The 17,718-nt window shown below is 32.1% G+C and overlaps 1 protein-coding gene across 1 annotated transcript in view; it reads right to left on the reverse strand.

The window, feature by feature from the left end:
* The window catches only part of LOC143909393 (uncharacterized), a 76,782-nt gene extending 59,761 nt beyond the window's left edge, over positions 1-17,021 (reverse strand). The window contains exons 1-2 of the mRNA XM_077427356.1: positions 15,580-17,021; positions 2,287-2,437 (exon numbers count right to left, since the gene is read on the reverse strand). Coding sequence (XP_077283482.1) covers positions 2,287-2,437; positions 15,580-16,830 — 1,402 coding nt within the window. The 5' untranslated portion in view covers positions 16,831-17,021. The remainder of the gene's footprint in view (positions 1-2,286; positions 2,438-15,579) is intronic.
* Positions 17,022-17,718: the final 697 nt, after the last annotated feature.

The raw sequence follows: 17,718 nt of genomic DNA on the forward strand, positions 1-17,718 counted from the left end.
TTCGAAAATACACTATTTATCAAGTGCACAAAAAATGTGTGCACCAGTTCGCTAGTATATTATATACACATTAAAATTGTCAGAAATAAGCAATTCATATGATGTAAAAATAATAATGTGAATACACACACGGACATAAACAGCCAACGAAGCTATAAAGTAGTTGTTCCAAATGACAAATAAATAAGCAAAGATAATCCAGTGCACGCACAGAATAATGTGGGAGATTACACCAAAGCGCGAACCATGCACAAACACACACTCGCTCCTTTCAAATATATACATACATATATGTATTATATAATAAAAAACAGCATACGTTTAAACGACCGCGAAAAATTATAACACTAGTGAAAATATATGGGATATTATTATATGGACTGAGGGTTCACGCTAATACACCCCTAGTGGCCGTTGGTGCGCCGAAAGACCCGTTTTGATACCCCCCCCCCCCCCCCCCCAACATTACCGTTTTAGTCCACGACGGGTTAAATCCTACAAAAAAATATGCCACTTACAGCCACCAATCCAGTTGTCTCGTGCGGTTCAAACGTTGCTGGAAATGGCGAAAGCTTAAACGTAACAACAAAAGAATGGCAAAATGTGTAGCAGCATGCGATGGCTTTTGCAAATGTCTTTTGAATTCTTTTTTTTACACGAAAAAGATTTCCTCTAAGAGGATTTGACAATAAAACTCGTTAAAATTAAAATACTGCCGAAGCGGAATCTAACAACGAGGCTAAGGATTTAGCAGATAAGTTGGGTTGCTATATTTGTTAATTGTGTAATTTATTATTAAAAAATTAAAAGATTATAAAATTCAATATTACAAAAAGTTTAGTATCGCAATTTTGTCTTAATAATAAATCCAACGAACGTGAAGGAGGATTATTGTCCGATGATCTATTTTACCGAAGGTATTAGTATCTTAAGAAGAAATAAAAAATTTTCTGTTAGTAAATTTATGTGAAGAAATCCGAAAGAAGAGCAATAATCTATTTGTTTTTTACAAGGTTTATTTAGAAGTCTTTTCTATGAACCATTTTAAGCTTTTTGAAAAGAAATACACTAGTGAAAATTTGAGCGACGTACATTTTACATTTTTATTTATTGATAAAATTTCATGAGGGGACAATTTTAATGCGCATTTATCGTAAGCATTTCATAGCATTTGTGTGAATTAGACATTTGATGATTTACTTTCACAACAGAAAAAATATTAAGCTACCTAAAATGAATGAAATGTGCATCAAAGATATATATATATATATATATATACCAAATATATATCAAAGATATAATCGCATATAGCGGTAATTGTCAAAATTGGCCCACTCTGCATTTAATTAATATATGTATTTATACTAATTATTCGTGAGCTAAGAATTTGTGAATTCAACCATAATAACTCGCGAGTTAAGAATTTGTGAATTCATCCGCAAGTTTATTGTAGTTGAAATCATTCGAGTTTTTCAAGTTGTTTAAGTTTAACTGCGAACATTTTTATTGTTATTTAAAAGTTAAAAGAACTTTTTTTTTATTTCATACTACAAATAAAATATTGTTCAACGTAACATTTTTTAAACAGAAATATATTTATTAAGTGCACAATCTATATTATTCTAATGCTCAAATGATTCGTTCTTAAGAACAAATTTATTTTTTTAAATACACCGTTAAATCGTACATACATAAATCTTATCTCGCATTATTTAAACTCACCGTGAAAATCATTACGAAAACACAAATAGACTTTTAACCGATCCAATTAGATTTTATGTACTGAATATAAAATGCAATTTATTATCGTTTGCCAATTTAGAAGAAAATCATCACTCAATAACAGTTATTTTTATGCATTTTTTCTGCAAACGATCTACTTTAGAATGTGTGCTGAAATTGATAACCCTAATTTCATGCTTTGTACATATACATACATATATATGATTAATCAGTCCTTTTATTCCAAACGCTGCTGACTTGCAGATATGTATGTTAATTATGCAATTTTGGACGTAGCTACATACATACTACATATCAGAATAAAAATGTTTTCAAAGCATAAGCACGCCAAGCTAATATCCACACGAGCGAATGTAGAACCTTTTACGGTGCGTTTTATCAATATTCACATCACAGGTCGAAATTCGAACATCGGTGAAAATGTAACACTGACGCAAATCTACGGAGAGGGATTTTCTCTAAATTTTTCAGAATTGCACACGACGCGTCTCGGGGGACCACGAACCCGCTGAGAGAAGGCTTGCGTAATTTGGAGAGACTTACTGGATGAGCTGGCTGTGGCACTGGAACTTTGACTGATGGGTATGGGCCAGGGCGGAGTCTCCTTGGGGGCGCCGGCGCCCCTCGTACTCACGGGTACTCCTGTGCCGGCCCAACCCGTCACGTCCGGAGCCGGCGGGTACATCTTCTCGTCCTGAAACCAACGCAAAATACTCATATTTAATACATAAATAAGAACATTCCCCCGATTCCTCTTATATGTGTTTGAATATTTTATATACGTAAATACGTTTCGTATAAGCCAGTTAGTATAAAAGTAGCTTAGTATACATGTACATACATACATAAATGGGACTTTTCTATCATGTATATGGAATTTCCAGGAATCAGCAACGATCTGTCGTGCACAGTCGGAATATTTAATATAACGCTTAAAATTCTTATAATATAATTTAATAAGATATTTGATAAAAATGTTGTAATGGTTAGGAATGAAAAAATATATGTATACATTTCATACAGTTCATTTGAATTAAATACATATACAGATAATTAAGTTATTGATTGGAATTAACTGTGAATTCAATCAAATTGCAGTAGAAGAAGTACGTCAATTTCGAATATTCTATATTGGTTACCATTATGATTTATTTACCAGGAATAAGAAAAAAAAGTGTATGTGTGTGTGCGTCCATCGATTAATCAAAGGAATCATCCGTTTGGAATAAATCTTGTAGACATTTCGAGTATCACAGATGATATAATCTACCAGTGGCTATCCAGGAAATTTGCAGCGTGTGAGCCATACAAACATTTTTTTTCAAAAATAAGAATTATATTCAGTTATATTATTCATTTATTGTCATGTAAGCTTATTAATTTGTGAAGCAATATTTCAACGAAATTTGTTTCATAAATACATGTGTATTAAAAATATACAGATATAAAAAAAATTACACTTACCTACAATGTATATAGGAAAAAATGAAAATGACAAACAATTGATTTGAAAAATACTAAATTAAAATAAAATAAGAATGAATTTCGTAAAGGCGAGTTAGTTATAATAGTCATTATTTAAAATTCATGTTTGTATATGCACATGATAATATTTTATACCTGAAGGGTAGTGGTCTGCTCACACCCCTAATTCGATAATGCTACTTTTTGGACCAAAAAGCAGCGTTTGAATCGTGTTTTTAAACGCCGAATGCGAATTTTAATTATTATGTGTAATGTATAATCATATATATAAAGACGGTAATCTGTGTGTGTGTGTGTGTGTGTGTGTGTGTGTCCGAACTCTCACCAAACATAATGAATGAATCGATAAAAATCGATAAATTAATTTTTCGACGAGACGACTTTGTCGCGACTCGAACCGATCACCCCAAATAGCCTGAATATGGGTCTAAATTGAGCTAATGGTCACGTGCATCACGCCAAATCCAATTCTTTATTTCGCCTTTTTTTTTTAAACATTAATTGAAATATTCCTTCTCGCCATATAAAAATACGTAATTATAATAATTTTATTTAGCGAGGTTTTGAACCATTTTTTTTTCTTTTCATATAAAACAATTAAATATATATTTTTAATTGAAATTATTGAAATTAATTTATATTTTAGCGATATTTCAAAAATAAAATTAATTCCAAATCACGGAATCGAACTAAGGCCCCCTCACCCAGAACAGGTACGCTAGCCATTAGACTACGGCCTCGACAGAAAAAACGCTCTAAAATTAATTAATATTCGATTATCCTTTAGAAGTATGGGGAACCAATCATTCGCGTATCTTCGGCTTTCGTCGACAATCGACTTTCGACCAGTATGGGGAACAAATTTTCATATTTTTCATTTTTTTCATAATTTTCATTTTTTTGTGCCTTTGTCTTTCCGAAACCAGTCGATTCCATATCTTTAATTTCATTTTTATTCGAGTTTCAATTTCTTTTCGAAACCACCCGTTGAAATCAACGGGCCCTACACTAGTACTATATAGTCCTCTAGGGTGGGGGCCATTGACCTCGTGGTTACGCCAGTGTAATACATATTTAAAAAAAATTAAATACGAAATACCAACAGAAGTATCAATTTCTGCTTAGTTTCAAATTAGCACATACAATTAATAAACTTCGGAAAATATTAAATCTAATACATGTTACAGTGCACCTGTATTCACCAGTAAAATATACTTACTTATGTACATATTAAGTCGGTTTTATACATACATACATATTTATTTTATTTTATTTCATACCAGGAAGGCATTACAGGTAAACCCCAATGCGCCTTCCTGGCCAAATTACAAGCAATACAGCATTTTTTATTATATACATAAGTCGCTAAATTACGAGACACTGACAAACTCGACAATTAACGAGACATCTATGAATTGTACATACATTTTTATTGTAATATTTACATTAATCATACTCAAATAGTGGTGACATAGTGGGTAGGAAGGATTTTTAGCCAATTTTTAATCGGGAATCGTTTCAACAATGAAATCAGAGAAAATTGGCAAACTCTGATAGGAAACGATCAACCAGGAGTCACAAATCCTGGTCTGACCAGCAGCATTACAGATATACTCAGAAAAATTCTTTTTCAATCGAGGTCAGCTCAAGGGATCGAACTCGGCGCCTCTCAGTGTTAAGCAGAAGCTTAACGACCGAGCCACGCTGCTGGCTATATGTACATATGTACATACGTATAACATATAAAATATCAATAGCTTTTAGAATCAAGGTACATATGTACATATGTACCTCCATGTATGCATATGTATGCACATACATACATACATACATAAATGTGAATTTTAATTGCTATTTATGTACATGTCAATTACAGGCCAATTACATACCAGTGACGTTTTGACATACATTTATGTATACAATGCATGAGGTACATCCACGATTTGCTTACCAAAGCAAATTTTCACCCTGATTACACTATTGAATCGAAGGGTAGCCACAGCTTTATGCCGACCTTTTGTTTCAGCTCCATACTATAGAATGATTATTCATTATATGTATGCGCAGTACTAATGTGATAATGGCTTCACATAGCCAGCCCTATCTATAGTTAAGTGTGCAATAATTCTGTCTTGTGTGCTCCTTAATTGTTTTACACACCTTGTGAACGTTTACAATAATCCAAAATGACTGTACATATGCATATTAATAGCAACTTTCCAAAGCAACGTTATACGCTATTAAGCTGTTACGAATATAACCATGCGAACTGTTATACTTTGTATTCGTTTAATATTCTAATCAGTGAGTGGGAGTATCCAAAGCTCTTAAACGTTATATTTTCGGTGCAAGGAACGCATTTGCATAACTGTCGTGTCTACAAAAATTACTATCGTATGCAGTTTCCGTGAAATGGGCTTCATAAAACTTAATGGCTCGAATATATTACGACGAAGCTCTTAAATAAAAGGAGACCTGTTGCATCCGACGAAATTTCATTCGCATCCTAGAAATGTTTCGTGGAAATTTATATGAATATATTTTTTACTATTGTGTGTGTGCGCGAATCGCGTTTGTAAACAGAAATCCAATATTCATCAAATATCTCGTTTCTTGTACGAAAAAGTAATTTCGCTGCGAATTCGTTTTTAAATAACGGTTCAAGTGATAAATTAAAACTCGATTTTCTTTCTCGGTAAATTATTTCATTCTTATTTCGTACAATACACAGACGCTATCCTTATAAATCTTGACTTTACATTTTAATTCTTACCGTGGAAAAAAATTGAAATATAATTAGTTTTAAATTCTGTATCAATCAATTTCAACAAATTAAATTAGAATTTAGTAAAAATAAAACTAAATACATACATACATACATGTATGTATGTACACACATGTATGTACATATGTACATACATACATCCTACCCATATAACTCACTCATTGAAGATTGAGAAAATCCACAAACGGTTTCTCAGATATCTTTATATGTAACGGTATGGTTATTATCATTGGCTATATCCTAGTGCATTCCTATTAGGGGCGTTGGGTTTCAACTCATTGGAGTCTCGTCGGGATATGTTACTGGGAAGGCACTTTTTTAAGCTGTTGAATGGGATAATACACAATCCTCAGGTTCTTAATGAATTTAGGTTTTATGCACCTTGTAAATTCAGGGACCTGAGGAATCGTAATTTGTTTGTTCCTCCTGTGGCTCGCACAAATATGTTGGCAACGGCTCCTATGTATGTACATATATCTAGAGCGATATATGTATCTGCTCAACCGGATTGCTCGTAAAATTGACCTCTTCAATATTAACTACATATGCTAATCTGGTTGAGTGGTTGTTGAAGAATGCCAGTGGTTGATTTTGCCAATTATTAATGTGAATGATTGTTATTTTTATGATTTTATGATTATAATGATGTTGTGTTATTATTGTTATCGTGTTATTATTATTGAATGACTGGCCACAGTGACGCGTTAAAGCTCTCTGTAATGTCACTGTGGCTAATATGTTAAATAAATAAATAAATACTATTAAGTATAAACTGTTGGATTCCAAATCTACATAAATAATAGTAATGTTTAAAACATATCGAAATTTTAATTTTAATTTAAATATTTCTGAAAACTTTGAGTGGAAAGAAAAAGCGGATTAAAATTATTATTTACCAATTTACAAAAAATATTAAATTTATGAAAAATTCCTTATTTTTTTACGATAATGTATGTAATTACGGTATTGCCCCCAAGGCGATACCTATGGCCAACATATTTATAAACTATTAATTTAAAATTAAATTGAAATAATGATAAGAAATTAAGGTAGGTGGTCAATTTGATAGAAACCGTTTCAGCAAGGAAATCAAATAAATTAGTAAACTCCGATAGGAAATGATCGACCTGAAGTCTCATACATATGTATATCCAAGGTCTGGCCGGCAACACAGGATCAGGGAATGAACCCATGACCCCTCAGCTGTAAGCATTATACGCTTACCACTGAGCTATGTTGCTGGTATCCATACGTTCATTTATGTATGTCTGCTTTTTCAAAAAGGCAACACTAGAAATCATTGATACGTGCTTTTTCCCATCTTATTACCATATATTATATGTAAAGGTATGCGGAAAAAATAAGCAGGCTACATTTAATATGAAGCAGACAGGTACACACTTTATCAAAAGGAATTTAATATACAACTCGAGTGATTGATGTGAAAAATTTGCTATTCATAAATTCAAAGTGAATTGCAGCTGTTATTTGTAAACTATTCTGTGCATTTGCGATTATTAAGTATCTCGTAGCTGAGTCTACGTCTGCATGATTAATTGCTACGTGGCTACTACGCCACTCGTTAACAAAAACACAAGAAACGAACACACGTAATCAGCGAAACTCAGACAAACTCGTCCGAGCACACGTATTTCACATATGTATGTATGTACACGTGTATACAATATTGTACCAAGTAGGAAACACAGGTGTTGAAAAATTATTTTCGGACACGTATTATAAATACGCTTCGTGTATACCTATATACATATAATGCTATACCGACATTCAAAGTGATAAATATGAAAATTTGGCCGTTCGTGATGCGAATGCGAAAATCGTTCGCTCAACACCCCAGCGCGCGCACAAAATGATTGAGGATTTATGCAAATCCGGCCGAAACTTCTCCTAACAGTATAATCCCAACAATTCCAGGATAATTACATTTACTTTAAATTAATGACGCCGCGCTCGCAAACAAGTTTTCCAGCTACAAAACCGTCAACGGAATTTTTAAAAATTTAAATCATGATTCAGTGAGCTTGCGATATGTATTTATGTACATATAACATTAATCAAGAATCAATCTTTACTATAACTTTTTCAAATATGAATCGATTATTATGACAGTGCCAAAAACAGTATTTAAATATTAAACCATCCATGAAATTTGACAAAGTTACAATATTACAAATGTAGATATGCATTGTATTTATAATATCTTTATTAAAATATAAAATAGCAATGAGTCTTGTGTAGGTAAATAAGGAAATATTTGGTATTAAGAATGTATATATAATCATTTAAATTAAAATATTATCATATATATCAATAAAAATAAAATGTCTTCACTATTGCTGTAATGGACGTTGCCAATGCGCGCGTAGCGTTGATAAGTGTGGGATTTTCACACTCGTCGAATTTTCTGTTTATGTCGTTTTGGTACACGGTTTTGCCACTTTTACCCGGCGATACGACACACAAGAAAACAAAGGTGAAAAGCCCGAAGGAAAAAGAGGACGAAAAAAAACCAACCGATAAAGTCGACAATGAAGAAGACAAATGTCCTCGGGAATATCCGAAATGAAGCTCGCTCATTTGAACGCGAAACGATACGAATCCCGTTTTTACTTCTTTTTATTTTCGTAAAAGAACTTTGAATATATTTACTTATATGTTAACGTGTATGTCGCAAATAGGCCGCATCTATTGATCTGGAAAAACTTTTTTTTTATTAATCCAGTATACAGAATAGCATGAAATAAGTGTATGAATAATAATAATAAATGTAATCAACAAAATACTCGTAATAACTTCAGATATAAAATTTCAACGATTTCCATATATTTTTGATAGATAAATTTTAGAATTTGTTCTGACCTTTAACATGTTTATGTTCAATAGCATGTATCTCCAAATATTCTGACATTTCTCACATATCAATTCAGAGAAATATGTACATTCATCGAAATATTATGAAATTCAAACATAATATGTAATAAATAAATATACGTATACGGTATAAAATATATTTTTATAATAAAAGCAAATTACAGTGAAATAAATTAAGAATCACGGAACCAAACTCGATGTCTAAATTTTACTGCGAAAAATTCGCATATGTCATTTGATTTGATTTTTTTTAACGGGAATGTTATTTGATTTATACTACATACAAAAATGTGTACATCATTTTCACGAGGTTTTTATTTATTTTACATTTAGAATATCTATACTGATTTTATATATGAAGTAATGAAGGCTTATAAAGGGAAGTAATCAACAAAAAAGTTGCTCAGCTAATGTAGACTTCTCGGTAAAGAAGTCAATCAAAATGAATTTATTATAGGTACATATATGTATGTATATTATAATATGTTAATAATATAATTTATTTTCAAATTTTAATCAAAGTTTTGAGATTTTCTATTTACTTGCAATGCAGTAAAATCTTTACAAATCAACACATGTACAATAGATACTTCAATCATCGTTTTGTAATCATCATTTCCGAAGTCAACGATCAAAGAGAAACCCATGGAAATACACAAACATTTCGTAGAATAATTATTAGTTTTGCCTAACCTAAGAATAACATCGTCCAGATTACGACAATATAGTGTAAAGCGTTTTGTTCCGGGGGTTCAATTTTTCGTGACCCATAGGCCGACCCGCCACCCCGGTAAAGAGGCCCAAGAAAATAGGTTAGGTTAGAAACCTTAGTCCATTTCTGGACTAAGCCGACCTAAGTAAATTGCCCATTGAGAAAATATGGGTTTATACACTATGTCCGAACGGGACCGCCAGGTAAAATTTAATGGGACACGTGGTAGTAGAAAAAAGGGATTCATACTAAATTGTTTACTGATATATACATAGATGACTCTGATAAAAATAATTATTATTTAATAATATTTTGAAATCATCATAAATAATAATTATAAAAAAATACTTTTAACACTTGTGGGTCAAATCGTAATTTCCCCTTGCCGTGTAGCGGGCACAAATCAGATATGTATGTATATTCTCTTCAAATTATGGAAAATTTCAAAAAAATTTAAATCTTTATAAATGTTTGTAAATTGAACAAAACTTTTAAGCTTACTCAAGACCATTTTATACAACATAATTTTTGAAGTGAGAAAAAAATCTAAAAAAACTCCCATCATATTTATACATAATATAAATTACTAGTGTTGTGTCCGTTGATTTCAACGGGTGGTTTCGAAAAGGAATTGAAACACGAATAAAAATAAAGTTAAAGAAATTGAAACGACTGGTTTCGGAAAGAAATTGATGCAGGAATTAGAAATTAAGAATGACAAATTACGAAGTGATTACGAATTACGAATTACGTTTTGTGCATCGCCGACGCCTGGACGCCTTTGCCGTGACGCATATTTCGTGATTGGAACAAACCACTGTTCCAAATATTTAATTCCAAGTTTAAAGAAATTATCCACTTCTTCGTCAAACACTTTTAATTGTTTTATCGTAATTTCTTTGCATTTCTTCAGTTTGTTGTATGTTTGTTTTGCTTGTAAACCTATGTATTTACTAGTTAATCTTTCCATTAATTGTTTTTTTGTATCTTCTAAAATATGTTTTACTTCTATTGTAGTTATAATAGCCTTCTCAAGCTTTTTAATTTGCTTTTCAAATAAAAAATTTGACTGTGTACAAACATGGTGTAAAATTCTGAGAAAGGATTTTTAGAGAAATCAATTATCGTTTTTGGAGCATTTTCTTCTTTCAACAAAAAGTCTTTCAACGCCTCCCACATATTATACTTAGTATCCTTGTAATTGCTGGAAGGAGTGATAACCATCTGCTTCTTGTGCAAACCCACTTAATTATATATTATCGGAAAGATATATTTTTAAATAATATCTATGGAAAACTGGGACAAATATCCTTCTGAAGGGGACACTGGGACCCCCCACTGTCAAAACATTTGTGAGACAGAGCTATTTTATAAAATATCAGTATAGCACGAAAACAACAGATTCTAGCTCAGCATTGAAAGTGTTAAAAAATTTTAAAAATTTTAAAAATTTTTTAAAATTTAATAAAATAATTAAATTTTTTTGACTAGGCCAATCAACCTTTTTTTCTCACTTCAAAAATTGTTTATATAAAAAAAGGTTGGTTACCTACCGCTGTCCACGGAAATCACAGTCGGAGATCATGGGTACAAAAACGGAGATTGCAGTCTCCCGCTGTCAAGCAACAATTCGCTGAAGACTGTGATCTCCGTTTCCCGCATCAATGTGTTAAAAAATAAAAATAAAAATTTCTAGAAAAGCATTTGTCGTTTGTAAAAATGATAAAGCAATTAATTTATTTCAGTATTGGTCCTTGACTTAAAGGTTAAGTGTTGCTGTATTAAGTAGTAAGTAATGATTTTTATACGGCACAAAACCCTTTTCAACCTCCATTTTTAGATTTTTAGCAGGCAAGCAGAAAAAGGCTAGTTACCGCTATTCTTTACTATTGCTAATTTTATGTTTCGTGTACTAAAGCGCAGCATCGTTCGACACACTTCATAGAGCATTATAAAGATTGTTAGTACACAAAATAGTGCGAGGGAAAAACGAGGTTAACGATCGTAAAGCTAAAGCGATACTAAAAAATTCCTATGGGAAATAAAGAAACCCCCCACAAAAGATACAATGTCCAATATCATCCGGCTATACTGTCGTGTGCAACCGCCGTAATTTAAGCTCAAAACAATGACAATCCGTTAAATTATAGCCGGACCGAGTGTCGTAAACGTGTCGTAGGATTATCTGAGAGCCAAATTACGAAATGACACGGCAAAAATATCTCAAATACCCATATAATAGCATGATTGATTTAGAGCCGCGGTCACAAGACCCCATACATACGCTTTCGCCTTGTCATCGTCTATGAAAAATGTTTATTGAGACGTACGCGCTTATACTTCATATGTATATATATATATATATATATATATATATATATATATATATATATATATATATATATATACATATGAAGTATAAGCGCGTATATACATATATATATATATATATATATATATATATATATATATATATATATATATATATATATATGTATATATATATATATATATATATATATATATATATATATATATATATATGTACATATATACATATATATGTAGGTATAATCGTACATTATAACACAATGTTATATCATCTTCCGAAATTCATTTATTATTCATGCTCGTTACATTATTTGTACAGATTAATCACGGGTTGGTAATTAATTAACAAAGAGAGATTTTTACCCTCCACAAATAAATGTAATTACGTATTTTATGCGTTAAACCGAAATTGATTGGTCGAAAAGATGAATTGAAATAAAAAAAATGAATTTCAAATTACACACATGCATAAATCCGTAACTAAAAAATGAAAAAAATATATTTTCCCACATATTTTCATACATAATGAATCATAATAAAATATGTATGTATGGTAGCACTAAAATTGGCACATAAAAATCTTAGACAAACACTATATGTACATATCATATGTAATATAGTATTACACAAGTTTTCATTTTAAACAGATTAATATGAAATAATAAACGTTTACATTTTACATATTGAAACGTTAATTACAATTTGTCTGAAGGAATTCCAATTAAATTTTGTCCATTGTTTATAAAAAATTAACTTACATCAAATTAGCCGATGAATTTTGGTTTTTCCTATTTAAGATTCAAATTATTGTATTCATACATTCAATCGATATTTTAGTTTCAACGCAGGATGGGAATTTTTTTTTAATACTATAAAATCAAAAATTGATTTTAAAAGAAAATGAGTTGTTGGTCTAGAAAAATATACGCTTCCATTGGAAGATTCATTTCGAATTCATAGCGTTATATACGGTAAGACACCAAACCAGAAAAATACCTCATCTCGAATGAATTTTTATATGATAATATAAAGTGCGTATGTATATTGAAGAATTCTTATAACCACAGAATATTGTAATTTTCATGTTTAAATTCAATATACATATATGTACATACGTACATAGGTATTTCACGGCATCATCTTGTACAAAATGGACGAAGTTCACATATAAAATTCTTCGTAGATAGATAGTTCAAAGGAGTGTTTTCAGTATACCAACTATTTTCCGTGCATTTGGATCAAACACTTGTTTATTCTGTGTTTCAGGCTTTCAGCGGATACGTCTCGGTTTTCCAATCGGATTTCCGAGTCGCCGTCCGGTTGCTTTTTCAGAAAAAGAGTCTGCAATTTTCTACGAGAGATGAACCATCGATACGACTTCGGGGAACACTGATACAATCAAGGCTCGCTCTCCCTCACCGGCACATCTAAGGGATGCTAATTCAACCTCTAGTTCGGGTTTATTTCAGTGAAACACTCGACGAAATTAAATAAGTTAACGACTCGGCGTTAACCAATTACCGCGTTTCGACGGCTCGTCGTTAATCCGCGCGAACGTTAATAATAAATAATGAACCGACCCGACGGGAATTTTGAGTGTTTCGTTAATATTTCATCAATATAATGGAGTTGCGGGCTCCATCAATCAATAGTTGCCGATATGACTAAGCTGTAGATATACATATATGTATTTATGTATTTATATTATACTAAAAAAAGTTTTCGTTTTTTTGACTTTGCTCTCAGCCAGCTCTGCCATGAATAAAAGTTTTCAACGGAAGCAATTAGCGAGTCGATGGGTTAAAAATGTGCAAGTGACGTGACGCGGGAAAATTGTCCGTTTTAAACGAATTTCAATTCCATTTTCAATACATTATGTTCGGTTGTATTGTATTTTGCTTTCAACCCATTGAATTTATTTTTAATTAAAAAAAATAAGAATAATCGAGCTGTTCAAATTCACTTTAGTAAAACAAAGGGTAGGAGTTAATATGCTAAAATTATTATAAAATGAAACGTCGAATAAGTTGTCATCATCGTTTCTATTGAAAATAAATAAAAAAAAAATAATTATGCATGAATATTTAAAAAATATATATAATAAATACTTATATAATAAAATAAAAACATATATATGTACTAGTACACACATAAATATACATGTATAAGAAAAACACCAAAAGATTTGTCAATTTCAAAAATGGAGTTTGGCATCAAAACACTGCTTTTATTATTGACATTTTTTTTTAATAAATGGATTTATTTTACTCGCACACGTCAATATGAGACAATCGGATGCAATTGGTTCAAAGCTTACTCATAAAGTTTTCGAAAATAATTATAAAGTAATATAATATGATTATAATAATACGAATCACAAATTCTTCCAAATTCTAAATTCGTACATAAGTAATTTAAATAAATTATAAAGTTGGTTAAAGTTTGGAATAGTCTATCTAGGGATTGCAATTTACCGTCAAATTTCATAAACTGGTAAACGGTAAATGATTTTTCCTACTACCGGTACACCGGTTGTTACCGGGAAAAGAAAAAAATCGTGGATTAGATTAAACCAATTCCAGACAACCTAATCCACAATACGCCATTTGCATTGCTTTTTAATGTAATATTATGCAATGAAATGCCTGTATATGTACTTAATTCGCGATAAAATAGTTAACGGTAAATACCGGTAAATTTAAAAATTTACCGGTGGCGATGGCAAAATTTTGCCGATTTACCATTTTAAGCCGATTTTGCCAATTGAAGTATATCCAATGAATTAGTAAATTCTTGTAACTTAAACCTTTTTAAAATAAACTTAATGATTTCTTTAAAATAACTGGGTCTTATAGTAAGTTTATCGTCTGTATTTTCTCTTATTTATTTTATTTCGTCTATTTTGAGTTGTTAATATGTACTTTTCGGTTTTCTTTGTTTGTGATTTTTATTTTTATTTTGCTTTTTATTTGTTTTATTATCTTGTTTGATATTTTTATTTCTGTACTTCTGTATGTTTTATCAAATCCCTTGGGTCTATCGACTTTGCTACCTTTATTATAAATATTCTTACTATAAGTATTCTCAAATAAATAAATATATACATACATACTATGTAGATTAGCATAAAAATTAAAAAAAGTTAATATAAAAGAGCATGTTTTCAATGGAGGTATATGTATATGTACATATACATATGTATTTATAATTTAAAATGTAAATGTACGTACATACATACTTCATATATACATACATACATATGTAGCAGTAAAGCGTTTTGCAAAATAAATAAAAAAATTATTAATATTAAATATATACATATGTATGCGATTATGATGCAGAATTACCCTCTTTTTTTGCATTGGCAAACTTTGGGGGAATTTCTCCTAGAAGTGAAACTTTTTCCAGAGCGTTTCCCTCAGTTTAGTCCGAAAATAAGTTACGCTCGAAAGAAACTTTAAAATATTTAAAATGTGTGAATTTTAACAAACGTTCAAAAATTTTAAATTAACTTCGAATTTGCCGAAAAGTTAGTTAAGAAGTCGTTAGCCAAATTAACGACCGCATTGAGCGCAATTATATTAAGTTATGGTACCCCTATACTAGCCCCTATTAAATATTGAAAGCTCACCTGTGTGTGAAAGAACGGTGTGGTGTGAGACTTATCCATACACCTCGTGTGATTTTCGCACAAGCAATGATGATAACCGGCCAAGTTTTGTTTTGTCTCCAGCATTATCATATCGCGTTCCAATTCTTCGTTCCTTTTGAAACTGCCGCCTCTGCTACCCCTGCAAATATAGCCGCCTTCTATAGTCTCAATCGTGGGTCCTCTGCCTTCGTATCCGGTGAAAAAGGGTTCATTAGATCCATTATAGCCGGACATCATCCCCTCTTTCCAAATGTCGCTGTACGACATGATTCTCCTCGGCGTATTTTTAGGCCTGCTGCTTTCACTCAACATCGTGCTCGCTTGCTTTTTGCACTCTTCTTCAGAGGTTTTTTGATTTTGCTTGTGGACCGCCTCAATGGGATATTCGAAATTGCTAGATATGTTGCAATTAACGAAATCGGATGTCTGTATTCCGTGTGAAAAATCCGATGACGAAAAAATGCACGCTTGATTGTTGTAAGATCGATCTGCGTTCTTCAAACGCCTCGCTAAACTATCGTATTTTTGCTGAGGGTGCTCTTGAGGCATTTCGTTCAAAGGTACTCCATGATTACTCTTTCTCGCTGAAGCATCTCCTCCAATCTTTTTCAAAGACGATAAATTTTTTTTAATCTTTTTTACTAAAGAAGAGTTTGGATCTACGTATGAAACGTTCCTTGGTAGAAAGCTGACCACGCTCGCACTTTTCGTCTTCACATGCTTCCTATCCAAGCTTCTATGATAGGAATTATTAGTTTTGACATAAGAGTGTCTGAACTTGTTGCGATCCAAATCGCAGATCAGCTTATTGTCGCTCTTGTCTTGGGCCAACGTTTGTGCCAAGTTGGAATTACAATTGCATAAAAGATCTATGTTATTGAACGAAGGAAAATTCTTACTCCAATGTTCTTGATAGCGGTATCTAGGTGACGGAGGCTGGCCACAAGCATCACATCCAACACCCAGAAGTAGTTCTTCGCTGCTGTTTCTCAAAAACCCGTCGCTAAAAGTCCTGGGTCTGAAAGGTGGCGGTACCTCGTTTTCGGGTGTCCAAGACAGCTCGTCGCTATTATTGAGATCTTGCATGTCGTTCTGCTGCGAAACTTCATCGACCATCGTTGCAACATCCCTGTTGACTTGTATGACTTTTGGTGGATGTCGCAGCTGCTTCGCAGGATCTTTTGACCTCTTCAATGACGTCGGTGATGGTTTCTTAACGTGATGATGCATCGTCAAAGTTAACTTTCGACCGCTTTTCTACTACCTTCCGCGAGCATAATGTTCGCGAATATTGTGCAGATTTTGACGAAAGGTTGTGACATATTTTTTAGAAGTTTGAAAAATCGCGTAAGTTACGCGCGTTCAGCGTACGAGCGTATCGGTAGCGACGCGTCTGCTCGCCGTGAGAGCGACTTGGCAACTGCTCCGTAGCCCGTAGCCGCATCTACATACCGTACCTTCGTAGAGTCGGAACAATATAAATGTATACGAATCTGTGTAGGTGTGCGAGTAACCCCGTACACAGTATATAACCAAAAAATAAAGAGAAAATGCTTGGCACGAGAGTGTCGTCCTCGTGTAAACAAAACGTATGAAAGCTGGCATATCGATTCTTTGATGTAAAGCCTTTTTTGTATACATTTTTTTTGTATATATTTTATAAAAAATAAATAAAATCGTTTCGCAATGCAAAAAATTTCGTTTATTTACATTTTACATTTCTTCAAAAAGAAAATTGAAGGAGCTTTACATTGTATTTGTAAGAATCAGGTACATACAGATTTCACCCGATCTGCACAAATTTCTATCGGTTCAAACTTGTGAATGTCTGAAGTATGTTAAATAATACGAGAAAATTTTTCAATGATTTCGACATTCAACACAAAAGGTGAAATATAATTTTAAATGACTAATTTTGATTATTGGAGTGCAATTAGAGGAGGCAAACATTTTCGATAAACGAGGATAACAAAATAAATTTGTGAATTCCTATAAAAAGCAACGTCTGTAATATACTTTACAGAAATGTATGTACAGTATATTACAGTTGAAGTGCATCTTCCAGTTGTGATATATTTTGACTAGTTGGAATATATTTCATCTAACCTGGTACCAACT

Source organism: Arctopsyche grandis, chromosome 3, assembly GCF_051622035.1.
Source record: "Arctopsyche grandis isolate Sample6627 chromosome 3, ASM5162203v2, whole genome shotgun sequence".
Lineage (NCBI taxonomy): Eukaryota > Metazoa > Arthropoda > Insecta > Trichoptera > Hydropsychidae > Arctopsyche > Arctopsyche grandis.